The sequence below is a fragment of the Halichoerus grypus genome, chromosome 13, assembly GCF_964656455.1.
Source record: "Halichoerus grypus chromosome 13, mHalGry1.hap1.1, whole genome shotgun sequence".
NCBI lineage: Eukaryota > Metazoa > Chordata > Mammalia > Carnivora > Phocidae > Halichoerus > Halichoerus grypus.
The window spans coordinates 7,655,334-7,677,432 of record NC_135724.1 but is presented as its reverse complement, the minus strand read 5'-3'; the positions used below and the strand labels follow the sequence as shown (position 1 = coordinate 7,677,432).

General features: G+C 40.8%; 1 protein-coding gene, 1 long non-coding RNA gene and 1 pseudogene across 11 annotated transcripts in view; 2 read left to right on the top strand and 1 right to left on the bottom strand.

The window, feature by feature from the left end:
* Positions 1–1,084, bottom strand: part of RTTN (rotatin) — a 149,281-nt gene extending 148,197 nt beyond the window's left edge. For 2 of the 3 annotated variants that reach the window (XM_078060178.1, XM_078060179.1), the window contains exon 1: positions 440–1,063. In XM_078060178.1, coding sequence (XP_077916304.1) covers positions 440–781 — 342 coding nt within the window. In that variant the 5' untranslated portion in view covers positions 782–1,063. Of the gene's footprint in view, positions 1–439 lie in introns of all 3 variants that reach the window. The other variant, XM_036109120.2, reaches the window with a different exon arrangement.
* A 271-nt stretch (positions 1,085–1,355) lies between these two features.
* Positions 1,356–22,099, top strand: part of LOC118540289 (uncharacterized) — a 55,896-nt gene continuing 35,152 nt past the window's right edge. For 6 of the 8 annotated variants that reach the window (XR_013443260.1, XR_013443263.1, XR_013443261.1 and 3 more), the window contains exons 1-3: positions 1,356–1,638; positions 2,046–2,110; positions 15,685–15,852. This is a non-coding gene — a long non-coding RNA (uncharacterized LOC118540289). Of the gene's footprint in view, positions 1,639–2,045; positions 2,111–6,917; positions 7,057–15,684; positions 15,853–22,099 lie in introns of all 8 variants that reach the window. The other 2 variants (XR_013443258.1, XR_013443259.1) reach the window with 2 other exon arrangements.
* LOC118549833 (RNA-binding motif, single-stranded-interacting protein 2 pseudogene) lies at positions 9,136–10,274 on the top strand (annotated as a pseudogene).

Below are 22,099 nucleotides of genomic sequence, written 5' to 3'. Positions count from 1 at the left end.
AACAGGCTGAGGAGCATAAATCTGAAAAACAGATACAGAAAACGCAATTTCACATACTTGAGGTATTTATTAATCATGGTCTGTACCATTAACTTTAAACATGTTCTCTTTCATACAGACACATCTAATTCTTAATAACGCAAATAACAGAACAAAAAGAAAAACAGAATGACAAATATCAACTCCCAAAGATGATTCCAAAAAAATCAGAACACACCAAAACTCAGAAGTTCTGTTATTTCAGAGAGCACAGTAATGTGAGGTTCAACATTACAAATAAGATAAAAGGAAGCTGAGCGTTATATACCCTGAGGAATTAAAATTCAACATCTCTCGTTGGTTAGAAAAAAAGTTGTAATTATTTAACTTTCAAAAAAATGCTACAATTAAATGACTGCGAAACACGCGCTCTTCTGATTTTATTTCAAAATGATCCTACCTTAACCAATCTGTTCAAAAGGCTGAGAACCTCTTCTTTCATTGGAACAGACGGGAAATTGAACCATTCCAGCAAATGGAGAAAAAGTAGCCTCTCCCGAACTAGATCATCGCAACAGACTAAGTTGTGCTCAACCTTGCAGAGAATATTCTTGAGAGCGCGTTCCCTGATCTCGGCCAGCTGGTGACCTGTCAAAGCACAGCACACTGAGCTGCTGCCCAACGCCAGAGAGACGCCCCCCGCCCCGGGATTGACCCTACCACTCAGCTGTCTACGCGGGGACGAGGGCAGGGCGAAGAGGGAAATAAAGCAAATTTCTTCACAGGCGGGCCTCTGCTGCATTCGGGACGCGAACTGCTCGGTTTACAGCAAGTCCGAGATGGGTTCCCGGCGGCTGCCCCGGCGAGGCCAGGATCAGCGGGAGCCGTCTCGGGGTGGACCGGCCTCGAAAACGTTACACGGCCATTCTTAGCAAGTGGCCACGACAGAAGGGTGACTGCAGCGAGGGGCAACTCAGCCTGTTACCGAGTTTCCTGATGAGCCCCGTCAAGACCATTTCGTCCCGCTCAATCAGCCGCCGCCGGAGAATTAAACTGCCGCGCCACAGCGTCCGTGTACAATTAGTGTCCCCATGGAAACCCGGCCGGTCGGGCTGTTGAGTTCCGCAATGCAGCAGAGAACCACCAGACGAAGAGGAGGCACCCCATGAGCTGCTGCAGGCCCCCCGCGACTCCATAGAAGCTTACAGTCTCTCTGTAATTTCTACTACACAGTTCTTAGACAGTAGTCTTTGTCATAGGAACGGGAAAGAATGAGGAGACAAGCAGGGAGTAGAACCCGCCCCGGCCGCGGAGCACGTCGGGAGTTGTGGTCTTCGCCCATTTGTGCTCCCCTCCCGGAATTCCGGACCCGCCACTGCACCCACCTTCCTGAGGTTCCGGGATCCCAGCGCGGGCTCCGGCGCGGGCTGCAGAAGTCCCGGCAAAGCCGAACCTGGCCCTGCAAAGTCGCTCTGGCCCGGCCCATCTGAATTCTCGGCTCCCAGAACTTTACAATTTACAATGCAGAGTTTGGTTGGGTTTGGATTCCCGCACATCCACAACCGCCCCGTCCCCGTTCGTTACTAAAATCACTTTAACTGTAAAATGTACCTGCAAAGGCAAGCAGTGTCCTCGGATACTGAAGTTCGCTATAAACAGGCAAGTCACAAAAGGAAAGGGGGTCGGGAAGGAAATAAGAGAACAGAAGAGAAAAAAGGGGGCTGTAGAAACAAAAAAATGGGGGGGCAGGGTAAGGGTATGAATTGATATTTGAATGCCCCCATAGTTGGCTTTGGCACTGAACAAACAGAAGAAAAAAAATTCTAAGCCGTGCTAAGAGCAACAACAAAATTAAATTTGTAAAATGATTTGCATTTTAGAGAACATTTTCTCTCACGGATGCTTTCAATTTCCCTTGGAAAGGGATGTCAAGGCAGGTATAATATCCATTATTATTTTGCAAAAATAGGGAGCGTAAAATCAGAGAAGTTCCTCACCCAGTCATACCAACTAGTTAAGTAGCCGATTGAGGGCCTGACCTTCATTTTTCTTTGTAACATTCCTAGGACCTTGCTGCTTCTGCGAGGTGCGTAGGCTGGAAAGTGGTGATGTTTGAGCTGGATCTTGAAGGGTAAGTAGGAATTTGTTTGCCAGGCAAAGAAATGGGGTAAGGGAATTCCTGCCCGAGAAAACAGTGCATGCAAAGCAAGGATTCGGAATGGGTCTGTCGAGGTCAGGGAAAGAGCAATTCTTTTTTTTTTTTTTTTTTTTTAAAGATTTTATTTATTTGAGAGAGAGAATGAGGGGGAGAGAGAGAGAGAGAGAGAGAGCATGAGGGGGGAGGGTCAGAGGGAGAAGCAGACTCCCTGCCGAGCAGGGAGCCCGATGCGGGACTCGATCCCGGGACTCCAGGATCATGACCTGAGCCGAAGGCAGTCGCTTAACCAACAGAACCACCCAGGTGCCCAGGGAAAGAGCAATTCTATGCGGCCAAATTACCCCTGGGAGGAAGGGAAGTGAAGGGGCTGCCAGCATGCTAGTTATTCTCCATTTGTCCCTCTGTGGTGAATAGGAGACAGCAGTAGGAAATTGGAGAGTGGGAAGAAAAAGGTGTGGATATTTAACCAATGTTCCACTAGTCCCTACCTAAGCCTCACTGGCCAAGACGGTATCGGGCTGCGTTTCTCAAGGCTCAGGAAAGAGAAGAGCTCCTGATAGATACTGTGCCAAATGGACCAAAAAGTGGAAACAGTTATACCAGCTGAGAAGTTTCTGTAGTTACCGAAGCATGAAGGCTGTAGTTGTGGATTTGAAGTATCAGGATCAAAATACACATGATGGTACAAAGGAGTAATGGAAATAACTTTTCAAAGATAATTGTAAGATGAAAGTCTTAGATGATGAGACACTGAGGATGTCAGTGGGGAAGGGATGATAATACTGTGGGAGAAAAATAAATTACAGTTGACTCTTGATCAACATGGGTTTGAACTGCCCGGGTCCACTGATGCACAAATTTTTTTCAATAAACATAGTACAGTATGACTGTACTATAGATGTGTTTTCCCTTCCTTATGATTTTCTTAACATTTTCTTTTCTGTAGCTTGCTATATTGTACGAATACAGTGTGTACTACATATAACATGCAAAATATGTGTTAATCGACTATTTGTTACTGGTAGGGTTAGTGTCAACAGTGGACGATTGGTAGTTAAGTTTTTGGGGAATCAAAAGTTAGGCTCGGATTTTTGACAGCACAAGGCTCAATGCCCCCAAACCCTGTTGTTCAGGGGTCAACTATAATTTAAAACAAGCATGTTGCAAGCAAAAAGGGGGGTCAAAAATGAAATGGTCTCTTTTTTTAATGAGATATGATGGGCATATAACATGATACCAGTTTCAGGTGTACGGCATGATTTGATATTTGTATACACTGCGAAATGACCAACCACAGTATGTCTAGTAGCCATCCATCAAAAATGGTTTTATGTTGCTTTTATTTTCTAATTTTTATTGTTATTGTTGAGCATATATTGTTTTCATAATTAGAAAAAAATCATTAAGTCCTGCTTATTACATTCAAAGCAATTGTGTATCATTTTTCTATTAGACTAAGTATTGATTTGCCAATTCTTCCTTAAAGAATCAAGCTTCAACTTATTAATTCTACTAAAAAGAATAGTCATACTCCAATGTATTTACTCTACTTTTATTTATTATCCGTAACTTTCTCGTTCTTTCCTTAGGTTTGTTTTACAGTTCCTTTTCTCACTTCTTGAGCTAAAGGTTTTGTTGTTTCTCTTCATTCTTATTTAGTTATAGAGAATTCCATGAACTCACATCTAAGAAAAGCTTTAACCATATATCATGAATTTAGATTTATAATGTTCTAACTGTGGTTAGAACTCTCAAGCATTCTGAAACTGCTATTTTGATACTTTCAATTTCACCCAAGATCTATTTAGGAGGAGGTTTTTAATCATCAAGTCTGTCCTGCATATCCTTTAGTTATTAATTTTCTGTTACTACATCCCAGTCAGCAACTGGGGCTTTTAATCATTTTGAACTTCAATGTAGATTTTTTAAATGATGCCCAAGTACTTGAAAAAAAATGGGCAATTGATATCTGTGTGGATGTATGGAGAACTGTATGTACATATATTTGTAATTTTCTACTTGTACTTACAATAGTTTTTGTTATATTTCTTTAAATGCTAACTTATAGTAAAAACATGTTGAATTTTACCTGATGGTAAATATTTGATAGTCATTCAGGTAGCAGCGTATGTATGGATCAGGAACGGAATGGAGAGTAGAGACCTTATATGTTGGGATCTGCTTATCACAAACCGTGCAACATTATGGAGAAAAACATGTGGCTCCAGGACCACAGGTCAAATTCTAATTGTTGAACTCTGCTTCATTTTCAACCGTCCTTCGACCTTTCAGTCATACCCACAAATCGCTGGCATTGCCTCAGTCTGCTGTACTGGATCCTTGGGCTTAGAGGAAGATGTTTATATCAAAAATCACGGGAAATATTCAGTGACTCTCCTAAGAACTCATACTACTATCTGTGGTGATTTATCCTAGGAGAAAAAGAAATGCTTTATTTTTTTTTCCTGGAAAAGTCGTGCAATTTTGCCCTTCCTCATAATTTGAACATGAATTCTAATACTTGGGTAGGTCTGTCAGTTGGGATCATATGCATTTCCTACCCTTTATTTCTGTTACTTGACTAACTTAAAATCTCTGGCTCATAGTCATATAAACTAAGCAAACTATTACATAGACTACAAACCTTGGAGCCAGACAGGTTTAAAACCAGCTTTGCAACCTTCTTAATTGCATAATTATGGGTAAGCTAATTAACTTTCTTGGTTGCAGATGACAAAAATTTCACTCAAAGGAGTAAGCAAAAATGAGATTTATTATCTTGCTCTAAAAAGGATCGGGCCTCAGAGACTCAACAAATATTAATATTCTTTTTCTCAACATCTTAGTCTTGCTTCCCTCAGTATGTTTGTCCCATTCTTTTGTATAACAGGCAGGATTCTCCCAAAATATATAGGGCAAGAGAGAAGTATGGTCCAGACTTCCATCTTCCCATATAGTGACCCAAGAAGAAAGAAGAACGTTTCTTTCTCCCAACATCCAGATATAAAATCCATGATGGGAAACCCCATCAGGATAGTCATTATGAGATTGCCTGATCCTAAGTTACTTACTTACACCCTGAAGTGCAGGGCAGGGTATTATAATCGTACTGGAGTTAGAAGTAGTTGGGCAGAAGACTTCCACTAAGGAAAGGGGTGGGATGAACAGAAAATGGGGGCAAAGAATGTTGGGAAGAGGGAAAAACCCTGATGCCTCTATAACCCCTAATCCTCAGCTTCTACAAGTAGAAATTGCGGTTAAAGATAGCACGCACTGATAGGACATGTGTGAGGACCAAAGGAGATAAATCAAGGAAAGCACTTACCCCAAGACCTCCATAATAGGTAGTAGCTACAAATAATACCTATTTTAGTGGCTGTCAAACTTGAGGATGCCTCTTTGCCACATTGAATGTTTGGTGTCCCCCCTCCCCAAAATTCATATGTTAAAATATAATCCCCATTGTGATGGTATTAGGAGGTGGGACTTTTGAGAAGTTACTAGGTCATGAAGGTGAAGCCTCATGAATGGGACTCGTGCTTTTTTAAAAGATGTTCCAGATAGGTCCCTCCCCTCTCTGCTATGTGAAGACACAGAAAAAAGAGCTATTTATGAACCAGGAAGCTGGTCCCCACCAGACGCTGAATTTGTTAGCACTTTGATCTTGGGCTTTCCAGCCTCTAGAGCTGTGAGAAATAAATTTCTGTTGTTTATAAGCCATCCCCATCCAATCTATGGTATTTTGTTATAGTAGCCTGAATGGACTGAAATGATTGTCTCTCTAGGGAGCAAATGCAATATTATATCGTATGTCAGTACTACCTCCAAGTATAACCACAAGGTAGCTCCATTCAGCAGAGAGAGCTCAGAGGAACCTGGCCCAAGAAGCAGTCTTTCTTTTTTTTTCTTTTCTTTTTTTATTTATTTATTTGACAGAGAGAGAACGTGAGAGAGGGAACACAGGCAGGGGGAGTGGGAGAGGGAGAAGCAGGCTTCCCACCAAGCAGAGAACCCAATGCGGGGCTTGATCCCAGGACTCTGGGATCATGACCTGAGCTGAAGGCAGATGCTTAACAACGGAGCCACCCAGGTGCCCCAAGAAGCAGTCTTTCTGCTCATTGTGGGAGACCTCAAAGGCAGAGGTGCTCAAGACCTTCCAGCTACTGATGTAGCCAAACCCAGGCACAGTTTTCAGGAGAAAGGGAGTTCTCTAACCTTCTTTTCCTCATTTTTCAGAGGAAAGAAATTATTGGCCCAAAGGGAGAAATCCTTCTACAAGCCACCTTTACATGAATTAAGATATTAATTTATTTATTAAGACAACATATAAAAAGAGCAAACAAGCAGGATTCATAAACAAAAAGACTCTAACCAATAGATGTGTGTTATTCATGGTTATTCAAGTTATTCATGGTCCCCCAGGGTAGGCAAACATTCTGTGTGTGTTCCAGAAAGTCACCTGGACCCCAGCCTGCCTTACTCAAGAATAAAGATCATGATTCAGGGTGCCTGGGTGGCTTGGTCAGTTGGGCGTCAAACTCTTGATTTCAGCTGGGGTCATTATCTTAGGGTGGTGGATTGAGCCCCATGTTGAGCTCTGTACTCGGGCTCCCTCTCAGCAGGGAGTCCGCTTGAGATTCTCTCTCTCCCTCTGCCCCTCTCCCCGCCCCATGCTCACACTCTCTGTCTCTCTCTCAAAATAAATAAATCTTAAAAAAAGTTTTTAAAAAAGATCATGATTCATTAATAATTCTGATCTTTATTTGTTTTTTTTTTTAAGTAGGTGCCACACCCATCATGAATCCCAATGTGGGGCTTGAACTCACGACCCTGAGATCAACACCTGAGCTGAGATCAAGAGTCAGTTGCTTAACCAACTGAGCCACCCAGGCACCCCAATAATTCTGATTTTTAAGAAGGTAAAATGATTTTGGCTAAAGATTTCATCCCCTACTTACGAATTGTCCTAATCATGCTCCATAATTTTGTCCTATGAATTTACATAATATTTAATTTTTAAGGGGATCATCAATTCTAATTCATTTTTCCAATACCAAAATAGAAAGGTAATAAATACTTTATGCCATTTTATAGTGGAAGAATTGAAACAAGATATATTCATGTTCCACTTCAAATAGCAAAACAACACGGATTTGAACTCTGCTTTCTTTGCACAATTTAATAAATAGGGGTCTTAATTATAGATGTGGAGAAGCAGACAAGGATATCTGCTATCACCATTGCTGTTCAGCATTGTACTGGAAGTATTACTGAGAGTAATTGGCAAGAAAAAGAAATAAAAGACATTCCAGATTAGTAAGGAAAAGTAAATCTATTTCTATTTGCAGTTGACATGACCTTACATGTAGAAAATTCTAAGGAATCCACAAGGAAACTATTAGACCAAAGGAAAGACTTTAGCAAGGTTACAAAATACAAAATCAATATACAAAATCAAATTCCATTTCTCTACACAAAAAATAAACAATCCAAAAATTAAATTAAAAAAAATTTACATTTACAATAACATTAAAAAGAATAAAATAATTGGGAATAAATTTAACATAAATATAAGACATCTACATGGAAAACTACAAAATATCATTGAAAGACATTTTTTTAAAGATTTTATTTATGGGGTGCCTGGGTGGCTCAGTCATTAAGCGTCTGCCTTCAGCTAAGGTCGTGATCCCAGGGTCCTGGGATCGAGCCCCGCATCAGGCTCCCTCTCAGTGGGAAGCCTGCTTCTCCCTCTCCCACTCTCCCTGCTTGTGTTCCCTCTCTCGCTGTGTCTCCCTCTGTCAAATAAATAAATAAAATCTTTAAAAATAAAAAAATAAAAAATAAAGATTTTATTTATTTATTTGACAGAGAGAAAGACAGCAAAAGAGGGAACACAAGCAGGGAGAGTGGGAGAGGGAGAAGCAGGCTTCCCACTGAGCAGGGAACTCAATGCAGAACTCAATCCCAGGATCCTGGGATCATGAGCTGAGCCGAAGGCAGATGCTTAACCAACTAAGCCACTTAGGAGCCCCATTGAAAGACATTTTAAAAGACCTAAATAAATAGAAAAACATCCTTGTCATTGATTGGAAGATTTTGTATTGTTAAAATGACAATACTCCCCAAATTGCACTACAGATTTAAAGCAATCTCTTTTCAAATACCCAGCTACCTTTCTCATAAAATTAACAAGTTTATCCATATGGAAACAATATGGATACTACTGGCTTATATTCATTTGGAAATTAAGGGAACCAGACTGGCCAAAACAATCTCAAAAAAGAACAAAATTGAAGGACTTCTTCCCAATTTCAAAACTTATTACAAAACTACAGTATTCAAGAGTGTGTGGCACTGATATAAGGACAGACATATACACTCACCAATGGAATACAATTGAAAGTCCAGAAATAATCATTCACATTTGTGAGTGATTATCAACAAATGTGCCACAACAATTCAACAAGGAAAAAATATTTTTTTTTGACAAGTGGGACAACTGGATATCCACATGCAAAAGAATCAATTTGGATCCATATCTCACACCATCTACAAAATGAACTTAAAATGGATCAAGGTCCTAAATGCAGGCACTTAAAACTATAAAATTCTTGGGAAAAAAATAGGCATAAATTTTCATAAGTGTAAATTAGGCAGTGGTTTCTTAGACATGGCAGCAAAAGCACAAATAAAAATTTAAAAAGGTAAATTGGACATCATCACAATTTAAAATTTTGTGCTTCTAAGGTTACTATCAAGAAAGTGAAAAGTGAAGCCAGGAGTAGGAGAAAACATTTGCAAACCATATATCTAATAAATATCTTTTATCCAAAATATGTTAAAACAACAACAACAAAAATCTTTACAACTCAGCAATAAAAAGACAACCCAATTTAAAAATGGGCAAAAAATCTGAATAGACAGTTCTTCAAAGAAGATATCTAAATGGCCAATAAACACATGAAAAGGCTCAGCCACCTTACATTCAAGAGAAAATGCTGCTCTCCGTGGTTTCCAGGCCTGGGATTTCGACTTTTGGCTATAACAAAAACAACAAGAAGCTGTATGTGTCCTTGCCTCAGCAGATGGCATCACCTAGTCCAAGCAACAGTACCCCTAGCAGCAGCAGTGGGAGCAATGGAAAGGACCAGCTGAACAAAACCAACCTCTATATCCAGGGGTTGCAACCAGGCACTTACTGACCAGAACCCTGTCAAATTGTACCAGTCTCCACCGAGGTCATACTGGACAAGAGCACAAACAAATGCAAAGGCTGTGGTTTTGTGGACTTTGACAGTCCTTCAGCAGCACAGAAAGCTGTCACAGCACTGAAGGCCAGTGGCATACAGGCACAGATGACAATGCAACAGGAGCAGGACCCCACAAATTCATACCTATCAAACCTTCCACTAGCAATGGTTAAGCAAGAACCGGAGGGGATGCTGAAGCCCTTTGGCCAGGTTATCTCCACTCAAATCCTCCGAGACACCAGTGGGACCAGCAGAGGTTTGGCTTTGCAAGAATGGAGTCCACAGAGAAGTGTGAAGCCATCATCACCCACTTTAATGGAAAATATATTAAGGCATCTGCTGGAGTACCAGCTCCGCCTGATCCCTTGCTTTGCAAATTTGCTGATGGTGGTCCAAAGAAATGACAGAACCAAGGAAAATCTGTGCAAAATGGACGGGCCTGGCCAAGGAATGCAGATATGGGTGGTATAGCCTTGACCTATGACCCCACCACAGCTCTTCAGAATGGGTTTTCCCCAGCTCCTTATAACATCATCCCCAGCAGGATGCTTGCTCGGTCTACACTCTCCCCATGTCTTCCATCTCCTGTGTCTTTGGATCAGAGAGTGACTCAGACATCTCCTCTACAAGCACCTAACCCATCCTAGATGCACCACCAATCATACCTCATGCAGCCTTCAGCTTCAGTTCTGCCACCAGAGATGGATCACGCCATTTTTCTCCAGCCTGCCTCCATGATGGGACCTCTTACCCAGCAGGTGGGCCACCTCTTCCTTAGCAGCAATGACACTTACATGCCTATGGTTGCCACTATACAAGGATCTCACATCTCCCAGGACACCCCCTGTGCCTTCTCCCAGGAACCGAACCCACAGTATCTCTGACGTATGCCTATACAAATAAATTATTGGAGATGCTGATGCTCCCAGACTCCAGAGGGCTAACCAGGAATACACACCATCCATGGGCCTGCTCAGGACTAACACTTGGTCATCATTTTTCACAGGCCTGGGTATGGAAAAAAAAAAATCTCTGCACTCCTGCCCTCTGCTTATTCCTCCATTCCTGAGGGAGCCTAGGGGAACCGTCACTTTTTGTGTGTGCTGCATTCAAGGAGATCAAAAGAACTTTTTTTCTTTCTTTTGCCAAGAAAGTTTTATATTTTTTTCTTAACTGCAACATACTCTTTCCATACCCCCCCCCCCAAAACAAAAACAAAAACACATGATAAGATCTGGAACATCATTAGTTATCAAGGAAATGCAAGTCAAAAAACCAAAATGAGATACCTTTTCACTCTCTCCAGGTTGGCTATAATCAAAAATAGGAAATAACATTGTTGGCCAGGGTGTGGGGAAATTGGAACCCTCACACTCTGCTGCTGGGGGTATAAAATGGTGCAGCCACTGTGGAAAACAGTCTGTAGTTCCTCAAAAAATTAAACATAGAATTAACATATGACCTAGCAATTCTGCTCCTGGATATATACCCCAAAGGACTGAAATAGTCAAAGTTCCTCAAAAAGATAAACATAGAGTTACTATGTGACCCGGCAATTCTTCTAGGTACATGCCCCCAAGATGAAAATACGTACCCACAACTTGTACGTGAATGTTCATAGCAGCCTCCTTCGTAAGAGCTGAAAGGTAGAAGCAACCTAAATGTCCATAATTCATGAGAGGATAGACATGGGTGTGTGGAATGGATAAATCATATCTATACAATGAAACATTATGTAGCTAAAAAAGGGTAAGAAATACTGATACACCTTATAACATGGATGAACCTTGAAAACATTATGCCAAGTGAAAGAAGCCAGACACAGAAGACCGCCTACTACATGATCTCATGTATATGAAATATCCAGAACAGGCACATCTACGGAAGCAAAATGATTTAGTGTTTACTTAGATTTGGTGGTCGTTGGGGGAACAGAGCAGTAATAGCTAAGAGGTGAGGGGTTTCTCATTGAGATGATGAAAGTGTTCTAAAATTACCTGTGGTGACAGTTGCCCATATCTGTAAGTATATTAAAAACCATTGAATACACTTTAAATTTATGAATTACATGGCACAGGAATTATATTTCAATAGGGTGTTACAAAAAGAAAAACAATAAGACATTAATTTGAAAACAAGAATTTATTTTATATTTAATAAAATTACTCAGTAGTTTCTATTTTCACATGTTTTTATAAAATTGCTAAGTAACTTACCTTCTTTGTTCAACATTATATCATTGTCATTGGGCCAATAGATAAACCTCTGTTAATTCTGCTCTTTTTATTTATTTTTTTAAAGATTTTTTAAAAATGTATTTATTTGAGAGAGAGAGAGTGCGCGTGTGCACTAGAGAGGGGATGGGGCAGTGGAGGGGGAGGGGAAAAGGTGGGGGTGGGGCAGACTCCTCACTGAGCAGGGAGCCAGATGTGGGCTCAATTCTGGGACTCTGGGATCAAGTCCTGAACCAAAATCAGACGCTTAACTGAGTGAGGCACCCAGGTGCCCCAGTTTTGCTCTTTTTAATACTTGCATAGTATTCAATATTTCATGCTTGAATGTACCACAATTTATTTTGCCATCCTCTTTATCAAAGGATGTTTGTGTTGTTTCTAGTGTTTTGCTTTTACAAACAATGCTTTATTTATTTTATAAAGAACTTAATTTGTAAAGACGCCAAGATAGTTTGGTAAGGAGAATTACAGTGTCCTTTCCTGAGAATTTGTGAGAGCAGTATTTTCCATGTATCTGGTGACATTTAGATTCAGCCTTCTAAAGTGACAGATAAGATGAATGGCCCTTATGTGAACCTTTGAGCTTCATTCCCAGATATCTACATTATTCAGCAAGATGTTTCCACCCCCACCCCCCTACTACCTTCCCATTGGGGTAACTGTTCACTCTGTCATTTAACCACTCAAAAACGTTCCCTTTGGTAAAATGAGGTAAGTATATACTTCCACTTCCACACTGTGAGATTTAATTAGCTAATGATGGAGAAGTCCTTGGGTGAAGAGTGCAGTGGAAGTTCAAAGTAATATTGTCATATGTTTAGGTATATTTTCAATATGTAAAGTCATATAACCTTGTTATTACAGTCAGATATATGATTCTGGGCAAGCGTTACTTCCAGGGAGAAAACATAAAAGCCAACTCTTTAGAGATCTAGCACAAAGACATATTTTCCTGTGATCTCCAGGTGGTGCCCACGTTTGCAACCTCTCTCAACTCAACTTTAATGATAATGGCCTCCATTTGTGCCCCACTGAATGTAATCTATTTAATTGAAGTTCCGAAAATGACCCTGACTTTCAGCCCTGCCTTGGCCAGTGGCACAGCTGTGCTGAATGTGTCTCGGATCTGTAAATAAAATACTGATTCTAGTCACTTCTGCAGAATGCATTTTGATACTGCAGATTTTTTCAGTGCTGGCTCAATTAAGTTAGGTATCTCTAAGGGAAAGTAGGGTATCAGGTAAGGCAAAAAGGCAGGACACAGCTAACACTGGTAATTTCTTTAAAAAAGTGCTTTGAGCCCTCCTAATTTTAAAGGTAACCTTGCACAGCAATCAGATAGATTAAACACTGTCATTTTGACTCTGAAACAGACAAAAGCCTTGGAATTCTAACGAACATCTTATCATGTATCAGGTCTCTACAATCAATACACTCTTTACTGGTAGTATTTTAGAACACCTGAGATGGTCTAGGACAGACTGGGTCTCAAAGGGACCTTTGGCTGACCACTGAAGACTTCTCCATCTTTGCTTTTCAATGGGAATTTGGCCCATGTTGTCTGCTTAATAAACATTCTGATTGAAAAATGAATGTATTTTCCCAGGTGACGCTTAAGATCATTGTACTCGTAGTTTCTGACCATAATTTGTTCATCATAAGTGTTTCCCCCTCGGGGAATTCATATCCTTCGTGTTTTGTTCTGATGTGTACCTAGTAGGCAGACTAAGAGCTCTCCAAAGATGTCCACAGCCTAATCCCTGGAACCTATGATTCTCTTACTTTCATGGCAAAGGAGAATTAAGGTTGCCGATGGAATTAAGGTTGCTAATCAGCCGAGTTTAAAATAGCGAGATTGGGGCACCAGGGTGGCTCAGTCGGTTAAGTGTCTGCCTTCGGCTTAGGTCATGATCCCAGAGTCCTGGGATCGAGTCCCACATCGGGCTCCCTGCTCGGCAGGGAGTCTGCTTCTCCCTATCCCTCTGCCGCTTCCCCTGCTTGTGAACCTGCTCGCTCTCTCTCTCTCTCTCTCTCTCTGTTAAATAAATAAATAAGTGAAATCTTTAAAAAATAATAAAATAGCGAGAGTATCCTAGATTTTCTGAGTGAGCTCAGTGTAATCACAAGGTAAAAAAAAAAGACAGAGAAGGAGGTCACAGTGAGGCATGTGACAGTTACTTGCTGTGATTGGCTTTGAAGACAGAGGAAGGGGCCGAGCAATGCTGCCAGCTCCAGAAGCCAGAAAAGGCAAGAAATGGGTTTTCGTCTAGAATCTGCAGAGAGGACACAACCCTGCAGACACCTTGATTTTAGTCCAGGGAGACCCTTGTCAGACTTCGGACCTGCAAAACTGTAAAATAACGAATTTTTGTTGTTTCAGGCCATCAGGTCTGTGGTCATTACAGCAGCATACAGAAAATGAAGTTCCCTTTTTTCTGGTTGACTCACTAGAGTTCCTTGTATATTCTAGATCCTGACCCATGTTCTACTTTTCCGTATTAAAAGTTTCTCCTTACCTCCTAATCTGTCACTTTTTCTATGGTCTCCTTCATTCAGCAGAAATCCTTACTTAATTTTTGTTAAGTCAAATCTCTCATTTTTTTCTTTCACGGATCGTATTTTTCAGTATTTTATTTAAATCCCTTTCTCTCGGGGCGCCTGGGTGGCTCAGTCAGTTAAGCATCCGACTCTTGGTTTCAGCTCAGGTCATGATCTCAGGGTCATGAGATGGAGCCCTGCGTTGGGCTCCGCACTTAGCAAGGAGTCTGCTTGAGATTCTTTCTCTCTCCCTCTCCCTCTGCCCCCACCCAAATAAATAAATAAAAATCTTAAAGCCCTTTCTCTCCCTCAAGTTCCAGAGACATTTTCCTTTCCTTCTTTTGTTAGCGTTACGGCTTAACCTTTTCCATTTGGGCTCCTAGTTCACGGAGAACTTTATCTTTCATGTGGTGTAAAGTAGCTCTCTATTGGTTAGGATACTGGCTCAGCTACTTTAATGGGGTCCAAACCATCTGTGGCTTAAGAAAGATGGAAATTTATTTCTCTCTCACTAAAGGTCAAGCTATCAGCGGGCAATCCAGATGTGTAGGACCTCAACATGTACCTTCCATTTCAGAGTCCGAGCAGCTGTTCTAGTACATGTTTTATCTCAAAAGACAGGGAATGTTTTCCTTCTCACTTGCTTTCTGATAAATGTATCCAAAGATAGAATCTCACATTATGTTCTGCTAAAGCGGAAGATTGTAAGACCATCTAAAGATTTGTCTCCAAGTTTTTTGGCTTTAAGTGCCTTCACTGTCATTTATTCCCGAGTATCTTAAAACTTGCTGGGAGATTTCTATTAACACTTGGCAGATTTAGCAGTTTATCCTGTTTTTCATTACACTGCCTGTCCTAGAATCATCTTCTAAGAAATTTTTGCCTTTGGGTTTCAATGTTGTATCATGGTGTAATTTTTTGGAAGAAATTAATTTATTAATCAATGATCCAAATATCCATTAAAATTTAATTGATACCATGAAATGGGTTACCAGGAGTTTCAATTTGGGAAAATGGAAAGTTCTGGAGCTGGGTAGTGTGATGATTGGACAACAATGTGAATGTGCTTATGCCACTGAGCTATACACTTAAAAATCATTAACTTGGTAAACTTTATTTAATGTATATTTTGCCATAATTTAAAACATAAATCTAAAAAAAGAGAGATAAGTTTGAAAAGTGAGAAGAAATGGCCAATGATAGGGTCTTGTAATGTCTCACCACAGTTTCATGATTTTGTTCAAAGGTGACCCTTTACAGTTACGTAATAAACAGGTGACAACATCACACAGAAATGAGGCATGAGGGGACAGATCAAGGCAGAGGACATCCAAGTCATGCCAGGAACCCGGATGGGGAGGTTGGAATTGCAGAATATAAGATTTCAAAATGAATTTAGAGATCGTGTTCGTGGTTTCATTTGTTGGCTTCTTTGTGTTTTATTTTAACCCAGTGGCCATGGGTCTCCAGGGTCCCAGTCCATCCCGAGCTTTCTCATAATTTTTTTTTTTAATCCTCACAGGTGTACTATTCTAAGGAGAAAGTCCGTGGCTTTCATTGGATCCCAAAGCGTTCTCTCAACCCACAGAAACTAAAGAAATGGATCCAGTCCACGCTCACCTTTCTCGGATGAGGAAACTGACACTAGGAGAAACATGGCTTCAAGCCCAAGGTCCCAGAGATAGTTACGGTAGGTCCTGCTTCTCCTTTTCACAGCGGATTTTGAGTTTCAGGTGACTTCCCCCTTGACAGTGTTTCCATTTTTAAGGGAGGGCTGCTTGGAACTCGCTGTCCTCTGAACTGTATAGCACAGTTGCTTCTGCTGGTCCTGCCTTTACTGATTCCAGTGGGAGTCCTTTGCCGAGGGAGGGATGAGGGCGACCAGAATAGAAGCAGAGGAAGGGTACGGTATCTGCTGAAAGCCCTGGGGGGGGGGGTGCTGGGGGGCAGGTGCTGACTGTAACTTTTTGGATGTCCTTGGGTTTAAATGACTCCCCCGAGAAGGTGACAGGAACTAGAACCATTGTACTCATATCACAGAAGGATCTAGCTGCAGGGCTGGGCACAGCACAGTCCAGCTTCTGAACCAGGGAGGATGAAGAGTGATTTGCAGCAGGATCTGCCCAGAACAAAAGGAGAAGGAAGAAATTTGGGCTTAGCACAATGACTAAAAGACCAAACAGGCAGTCTGGTAAAGCATCGAGCCAGCCAAAGAAATGTAAGCCCTCTTCTTGGCGGGAACTAGTTATGTGTGAGTAATAAGATTCTTTCTCAGGGAAGCAGGTGCTTTGTAGACAACTGGTCTTAATGAGCACACATCAGTAGGTTTGGCTGAAAACCTCCCAATACCAGAGAATAGAATAGTTAAATCAAATAACGAAGGTGCCGTAATGGTGCAGTAAATGGAGGCACGCTGCCCGGAAACTGTGCGCTCTTCTATTAAGTCTCAAAAATGTTGTGCCAGGTGCAGTGCTCAAAAGAAGTGTTAGTGAAATTAGTAGATTAGAATTACCAACTAATTAAACTGTGGGGCGCAGTCTTTCTAGTATGCAGCGGTAGTCAGCAGCAGAACCTATTCCACGTAGCTAGGGAGAAGCGGCTCTCATGGAAGAAGGAGGGTAGCAGCTCAGACAGCCTCCCGTATCCTTGACTCTCCACAGTATCAGCTCAGAGGATCCACTCAGTGATGGGGAGAGACATGTTTTACAAATGTGGAAGAGTCCAGCAATAGCTCCTTTTCCTATACGCGACTATAAATCTGCCTCTTTCAGCCAATGTGGACAGCAAATATAAGAGATGCTGGTTTGTTTTTTCTTATATCCATGAAATGAACCTCAGAAAGTCTGAGGCACAAGAATTAGACTGTCCTGACAATCACCCGGATGCTGCAGCCAGAATTTGAATGATTACCCAGTGAGAAATAAAAATTGTTTTGCTATGCTGTCAAACATACAGTTTTGGGCAATTAGAATTTTTTTAATCGTATACTGACTATTGAGCTTTCTAAGGACTAGCTATAATAACGTATAGCATGAATAAATTGCAATGGGGAATTAAAAAGAAATTAAAATCTATATGGCAAAAAAACTGATAAGTAGAGGGGCACCTGGGTGGCTCAGTCAGTTGAGCATCTAGATCCTGATCCCAGGGCTCTGGGTTGGAGCCCCATGTCTGACTCCCTGCTCAGCAGGGAGTCTGCTTCTCCCTCTGCCCTTCCCCGCCCAACTCATGCTCTCTCTCTCTCTCTGTCTCTCACTCTCCCAAATAAATGAATAAAATCTTTGAAAAAATCATTTAAACAAAAAACTGATAAGTAGAATATAGATATGATTAACATCTGAACGTCATATAAATGAATGTTACACAAGCTGCTTAGCATGAGAAATTGCAAAAAATCTGTGATTAACTCATGTTAATTTGACATCAAATGCAGCAGTTTTATTTTTAGCACTGTAAGAATAAACATGTAATTAGCTCTCAAAGAGGATGTATCATAAATAGTCCAGTCTGGCTATTTTAACCACCCAAATAATTCAAGGTTATTGGATTTTTTTTAATTATATATTCAGTTTTCATGATAAAAGTAATCAGTGTCATTAAAGACATGTTTGAAATTACAAAAAGGTAGAAAAAGAGAAAAATTACATTTTACTTTTACTTTAGGATTTCTATATACAGGTTTCTTTGCTTATTTGGGGCACATAGTCACAGTTTTATAATGCAAATGATTTTGGTGTTCTTATTTTTTTCCTTAAATAAAAATCACCTTCCAATGCTATTATACCATACTTACAACAATAATTTCTATTATTATACATACCATACTTTCTAAATTGTATTTTAATAGATGTACAACATTCCATTAATTGTTTATTATTTATAATAGCATCAAAAAATACTTAGGAATCAATTTAATAAAATAAATGTAAGACTTGTACACTGAAAATTACAAAATGCAATTGAAAAAATATTTTTTAAGACCTAAATAAATGGGAAGACATCCTGTGTCATGCATTGGAAGACTCAGTATCATTAAGATGGCAATACTCCCAAATTGATCTATAGATGCAATGTAGTCCCTCATGAAATTCCAACTGCCCTTTCCACAGGAATGGACAAGGTTGATCCTAAAGTTCACTGAAGAGAGAGGCTCAATTAAGATGTTGAATCAGATGGTTTATTAATTAATTCAAAACCCGGGGCGCCGGGGTGGTTCAGTTGTTAAGCATCTGCCTTTGGCTCAGGTCATGATCCCAGGGTCCTGGGATCAAGCCCTGCATCGGGCTCCCTGCTCAGCCAGGAGCCTGCTTCTCCATCTCCCACTCCCCCTGCTTGTGTTCTCTCTCTAGTTGTCTCTCTCTCTGTGTCAAATAAATAAATAAAATCTTAAAAAATAATTAATTCAAAACCCACAGTGAGACACTCTGTCGGGGGCGATAGAATAGTTCAACATAGCATAGAGTCCAAGTGAGGTGAAAGATGATCCTCCCTGAATCTTGAATCTTAGGATTCCCTTCTCTCTCTCTCTCTCTCCCTCTCTCTCTCTCTCTCTCCCCCCCTCCTCCTCTATTATACCATACTTACAACAATAATTTCTATTATTATACATACCATACTTTCTAAATTGTATTTTAATAGATGTACAACATTCCATTAATTGTTTATTATTTATAATAGCATCAAAAAAGAGAGCCCCGTCTCTTCCTTCGTCCCTCTCCCCACCACCCCCCTCATTCTGTCACAAGTACCAGAGTTGAGGTTGAGAGGTTAAGCTAGAAATGCCTGGGATCAATAATATGCACTACCTCCTTTGGAAAAACACAAGAGCGAGTACTTCTGGCGTCAGCTGAGCTTGCCAACTAGCCTGCTGAACAACCATGGTTTTGTCTGCATTTCTTAACCCGAGCGCCATGGGGCCAGGATGGGTCCAAATGAGTAGCCAAACTAGGGATGATTAGCTGTCAACCTAGAAGTGACAGGATCTGTACCTTATGACTTGGCTGTCTCATATTTTCTTTCCGTAAAGAAACACTTTTGCTTGTTTCATCCTATTTATCATATATGTAATATGTCTTGAATGTTACTAATGTATCATCTATATTTAACATATCTTGTGAATTCTGCTCATGTTGTTCAAGCTACTTCTTTACTCATTTTCTATCTTTAACGCATCTTATGAGTTTTACCTACCACTCATAAGCTATTAGCTTATGTATTAACTTCGCTTAACACTTACAGGTTTCATCCATCCCGTCTGTGATGGTTAATTTTATGTGTCAACATAACTGGGCTAAAGAATGCCCTGATAGCTGGTAAAACATTATACCTGGATGTGTCTGCAGGGCTGTCTCTAGAAAAGATTAGCATTTGAATCAGTAGACTCAGTAAAAAAAGATCCACCATCATCAATGAGGTGGCATCATCCAATTCCTTGAGGCCCAGAATAGAAATGAAATGGCATAGAAAAGGTGGAGGAAGAGTGGATTTGCTGTCTCTGGTTAGCTAGGACATCCATCTTCTTCTGCCTCCAGACATCAATACCTGTGCTCCTGATTCTGGGTCTTTCAGACTCAGACTGGGACTTCCACCCCTCATTCTCAGACCTTTGGGTTCAGACTAAATTACATCGCTGACTTTCCCGGTTCTCCAGCTTGCAAATAGCAGTTCGCAGGACTTCTTGGCCTCCATAACTGCATGAGCCAATCCCTATTGGCTCTTTCTCTGGAAAACCCTAACTAATACCCCATTTGTCTCTCTTGTCTTCTGTTACAGAATTAAATATTTCATAAATAAAATAACAAACTCACATTATAAGGATCGAGAAAAATTACTGGATTTAGTCAATTTTTAGGGTACTTTTATATTCCTCTCTCTTCATAAAATATTATAAATTTTAGCCATTTGACCTTCCAAGCAAATATGAACCTTTGTAAAGTACTAGCCCTGTTTGTTGACTGATTGTTAGAGTTGGGTTGTTTTCATCCCTTGTCTCCTGATACAACTGTATCAGTCAAGAGACAGAAATGACAAGTTATGGGGCGCCTGGGTGGCTCAGTTGGTTAAGCGACTGCCTTCGGCTCAGGTCATGATCCTGGAGTCCCTGGATCGAGTCCCGCATCGGGCTCCCTGCTCGGCAGGGAGTCTGCTTCTCCCTCTGACCCTAACCTCTCTCATTCTCTCTCTCAAATAAATAAATAAAATCTTAAAAAAAAAAAAGAAATGACAAGTTATTTTAATATAGACAATTTAACATAAAGGATCAATAACTAGATATAAAGAATTATTAACTATGCTTTGGAGCTCTGAAAAGGTAAAACAGGGAACATTAAACCACCATGGAGGTAACAAGACTTTGGGAAGCAGATGGTCCCTTCCTTTTCGGGGGACTAAAGAGAAGCTTGGAGAAAGAGTCCCACAGAATTGAATCCCAGACCTCTGATAAGGGGGTGCTCCATGGCACTGGAACCCCAACTTTTGTGAGCCACTGATGCTGGTGTCTTTTTTTTTTTTTTTTTAAAGATTTTATTTATTTATTTGACAGAGAGAGACACAGAGAGAAGGAACACAAGCAGCAGGGGTGGGAGAGGGAGAAGCAGGCTTCCCGCTGAGCAGGGAGCCCGATGCGGGGCTCGATCCCAGGACCCCGAGACCATGACCTGAGCCGAAGGCAGATGCTTAACAACTGAGCCACCCAGGTGCCCCGATGCTGGTGTCTCTTAAGGTGGTACTTTTTTTTTTTTTTTTTAAGTAAGCTCTATACCCAACGTGGGGCTTGAAATCATGACCCGGAGATCAAGAGTCATATGCTCTATTGACTGAGCCAGCCAGGCACCCCAAGGTGGTACTTTGATTTTAGTTCTTCAAGGGTTAGAAAACCTGCAAAGTGGATTCACCTTCTGCCCCAGGAATCAGCTGCGGTTGCTGGAGTGAGGAAATATTGCTTGGGGGTTGCTCGCAGCTTCCTGTCTATGAAGTCCCCAGGAAGGAGAAGCTCTCCTCCCTAGCCCTGCATCCTCCCTCTAGCAGAACCCACAGGGAACCAGTTGGCAAAACAGATATGTGGTTTGCAGAGACAAGCCCCCCCGTCACAAAGCCTAGCAGAGAGGGTGGTTTGGAGCAAAGGGCCAATGACTTGGTAACTGGCACAACAACCCTGTCCAATGTAGCTAGATAATTTGTTATGTGTCATTATTACTGAAAAACGGGGGCAATTCCTTACTGACATCAGAGCTACATATGAGCTGAAGACACAAGGGCCAATTTTTATTTCTACATGTGACAAACTGGTATTCTATTCCAGGTGAAGCCTTAGAATCGATCCCAAAAGGAGTAACGTACATTTCCTCTTTGAATGGGGTACCTATCCTAAATTATCAGTTAATAGTCAATACTTTATCCTCCTGAGTGTTTAATTTATGACCCATGTTTCTTTCAGACTTTCAGAAAGGTCTATTCGGTAATTCCTGCTAGGATATAATGATAAGATATTTCAAAGTTTTAAAACTCTAGTAACTGTCCCCATTTTCTACAATTCTATAAAGGGTCACTCTCAATTGCCATGTGAATTTTTATCTGTATCCCACTGGGTATAAATGTGGCCAAAAAATTCTTTCTACTGAAATACTTAAACAATGATTCAAAATAAGCTCCATTCACCTAGAGGTATTATGCTAAGTGAAATAGGTCAGAAAAAGACAAATACCATATGATTTCACTTATGTCTGGAATCTAAAAAGCAAGACGAATGAACAAACAAAACAAAACAGAAATAGACTCAAAGATACAGAGAACAAACTGGTGGTTGTCAGAGAGGAGAGGGTGGGGTGATGGGTGAAATACGTGAAAATACAAACTTCTAGTTATAAAATAAATAAGTCATGGGGATGAAAAGTACAACATAGGGAATATAGTCAATAATATTGCAATAATTTCATATG